The sequence below is a fragment of the Metopolophium dirhodum genome, chromosome 1 (assembly GCF_019925205.1).
Source record: "Metopolophium dirhodum isolate CAU chromosome 1, ASM1992520v1, whole genome shotgun sequence".
Classification (NCBI taxonomy): domain Eukaryota; kingdom Metazoa; phylum Arthropoda; class Insecta; order Hemiptera; family Aphididae; genus Metopolophium; species Metopolophium dirhodum.
Window position 1 is genome coordinate 96,346,621 of NC_083560.1, and position 3,290 is coordinate 96,349,910.

The 3,290-nt window shown below is 24.1% G+C and overlaps 1 protein-coding gene across 1 annotated transcript; it reads right to left on the reverse strand.

Moving 5' to 3' along the window:
* Positions 1 to 524: 524 nt before the first annotated feature.
* LOC132947254 (myosin-G heavy chain-like) lies at positions 525 to 3,056 on the reverse strand. Its single transcript, XM_061017509.1, has 11 exons — positions 2,963 to 3,056; positions 2,657 to 2,836; positions 2,476 to 2,583; positions 2,260 to 2,343; positions 2,038 to 2,163; positions 1,844 to 1,933; positions 1,663 to 1,749; positions 1,437 to 1,568; positions 1,048 to 1,376; positions 717 to 879; positions 525 to 646 (listed from the first exon to the last, which is right to left on the reverse strand). Exons 1-11 carry the CDS (start codon positions 3,054 to 3,056, stop codon positions 525 to 527), a joined length of 1,515 nt encoding a protein of 504 aa, XP_060873492.1.
* Between the last annotated feature and the right edge of the window lie 234 nt (positions 3,057 to 3,290).

Here is a 3,290-nt window from a genome sequence, read left to right on the forward strand (position 1 = left end):
TATTTTAATTGCTTTTGTCTTTAAAATTATAAATACATAATTATAGTAGGTTCACCTTAACCTAACTAAAATAACTAAAAGAACATAATATAAACAGTACATAATTATTTGAAATGTTAAAATATATAGTAGCAATGGCATATTAGCTATTTATATAACCAATATTATATTTAAATACAATATATGTTTATGGTATAAAATAAGAAAAAATCATAGTTGATATAATACAATAAAAGTAAAAAACCGTATTAAGTAAATAATAATAATTAATTAGATATGTACCTAGCTTAATAAAACACTTGATCAAAATTAAGAATGCACATTATGGTAAAAAAAAAAAAATAATAATAATAATATTTAGATTAGGTACTTCCTAAGCCATTTATAAGTAGGTATATATATAATTACTATAGTAATACTTGCACCCAATAGGTACATTTTTTTTTATATAAGAATAAAATATAAAAGAAAAAATTTGAACTTTTTTATACGATTCATAAAGGTAATTATTTACTAAATAATAATTACAACACTGAAGATGATATTTCTTTTGAGACTAGAAAGCCAGAATGTCTAATGTAATTGTCTGTAACATTGTGGAATGTAATTTCTTTCTGTGGATCAGTTCGAAAACCAGACAAAGCTTCTATAACAAATAATTTTAATAGTATCTTAATATTTTTAAACTTATAATATATATAAATGTAAATACTTACCATAAATGATGGAGAATAATTTTAAATTAACAAAACCTCGTTTTGTTTTCCCTTTATAACTGAAGGCAGATAATATTTTATAAATAAAGCATGTGTCAATTGCTTGTCGTATTGCTGCACTAAAGGAATTAATACTTCCAACTTTCATATAAACATAAGTTTTCTGAAATTTCAAAAATTATGACTCATATTTTTAAGTATTTTAAAGAGATATTTAAGCTATAACAATATTGATGCATAATACTTAGTTCAAGTTTTAGACATGAAGTAAGTTATTTAAGTAAATATTTAAAATACATAAAAATATGATTCAAAAACAATATATACTCACTAATTCTTCTTGATTCTTTAACCCATCAGTCTCATCTGATAAAAGAGATTCTAGTAAATCTACTTCTTCAATGGATTTTGCTGGTAGTAAATTAATGAAAGCAGCGGGTAATGTGGGAATAGGTAGAGCTAAAGATTTCATTCTAGAATCAGATTTCATAATAATTTGTACTTTTTGGTCCAAATTTTTTATGGCATTCACTATTTTAGTGTTTGAGGTATTTGTCATGTGTAATTGTATCAAGATCTGTTTTAACATCGATTTTGTTGTCTTTTCATTTTTTTCTATCAATGATTTAATGGCTAACAGATTTTTGCAACAATAGTTATCTAGAACAAACATTCTGAATAATATTTTTCCAACTACAATTTACCTAATGGAATACAAACCATTTATGTTTACACTTTCAGTCAAACTACAACTAGTTGAATTTTCAACATTTTTAATTACATTATTGTCAATCATAAAATTGCATTCATCACCAGAGTTGCATATAAATTCAGCTATTTCATTAATGTCACCTAAATGATTGTTTAATATCAGAACAAATTTTAAAATAAGCAATTTATGTTATTTAATAAGAACTTAGTGCTTAAGTAGTATTTAATTGTATACCTTCTTTATTAACAGAATTTTCTTGGAATACATTATTTAAAGATGTATACTCAGCTGGCGTCAATAAAATATCATCATATGGTTCACCTTAAAAATAAATTTGATCTTATTATTTATCTATTTGAAACTAATAAAACCTATGATAAATTGTATGCATAACTTATAAGTATTTATAACCTACTTGTAGAATGAGTTTCTTTAGAATAACTCTTTGAATCTGACTTATTTTGTTCATAACTAGAACAGGCTGGACTAGTAAATCTGGTAGTAACTAATAATTTTTAAAATTGATAAGTATAGGTGTTGCATTATGTAACTTAATTAAAAATAAGAATGCATAAATTATAATTTATAAATATATTGGTAGATATATACAGGATTCAATATATTCTTTAGGAGTACTCCTAAAGCTTGAGCTCAAATTTTGAAATTCATTTGTAATTGTATTGGATACTTGTAATAATGGACTAACATTAATATCATCTATACTTGAATGTTTATCTATAATATTTTAAGTAATTTATAATTACATTTTTAATTGACAAACTTTTACCAAATTCCAACATATTATATAAGTGTAATTTATATATTTACTTTTTTCCACATTTTCTATGTTTTTTGGACTGGTTGCATTATTTGAACTACCCAATGTTCGAACTAAGGTACCAATGACTGTAGTATCTATATTTATATAATAGGTAACAATAAAAAACTAATTAGTTTAAAATATTTTATAAATTAATGAGTAAAATTGATTTTGTTATTATCAACAAATAACTAAATAGTCATCATAGTACAAGACTACATACATACTATTCATATTATTTTCTTTATATTCATCGATTGAGCTGGAGTTCATGCCTTGTAGTACATCATTTGTCTCTGACAAAACAGAACCAAAATGTGTACTAGATCTAGTTGCTATAACATTGAGAAAAGTTACAAATATTTTTAAATACATATATTTCTAAGTTATACAATTTATTAATATTACATATAGGTGTGGTAGGTGGTTTAGGTGGTTCCAGAAATTCCTTTTCAAGTTGGCGATTACATTTTGGTATTATTTTCCTTTTTTTAGGAGATGATCTTATTGGAGATATATAACTACCATCATCTGACGTATCTGGTTCGGACCAAGCTTTGGATAATTTTTTTGCTTGACTTTCTTTTTCTAAAAATTAGCGAGTATTTAAGTACATATATATATACATATATAAATTCATCACTAATTTATTCTAATATATTAGTAACATTATTAAGACATATTTATTAGAAAAATATAGTTAATTTTTATTACCAAACGGTCCTGCAACTGATTTCACTTTATAATTTGCACCATCTTTGGAATTGGGGGCTGTATGTTTCGATATCATATTAGCAACTTGTGACATAGAGAAATATATTTCTTTTTGACCTTTTTGGAGGTATGGGAACCAACAAATCGTCTTATTTACTAACCATGTATTTGGAACATGTTGGACCTCATTTGTCTTAGTAAAAACAACAACATACCAAGTCCTAAGAAACCACAATACTTTGATACAAAATATAAACAAATGAAATATATTTATTTTAAATAAGTATCATTTATGAACTGATAATAAATTGATTGTTATTAATTTTAC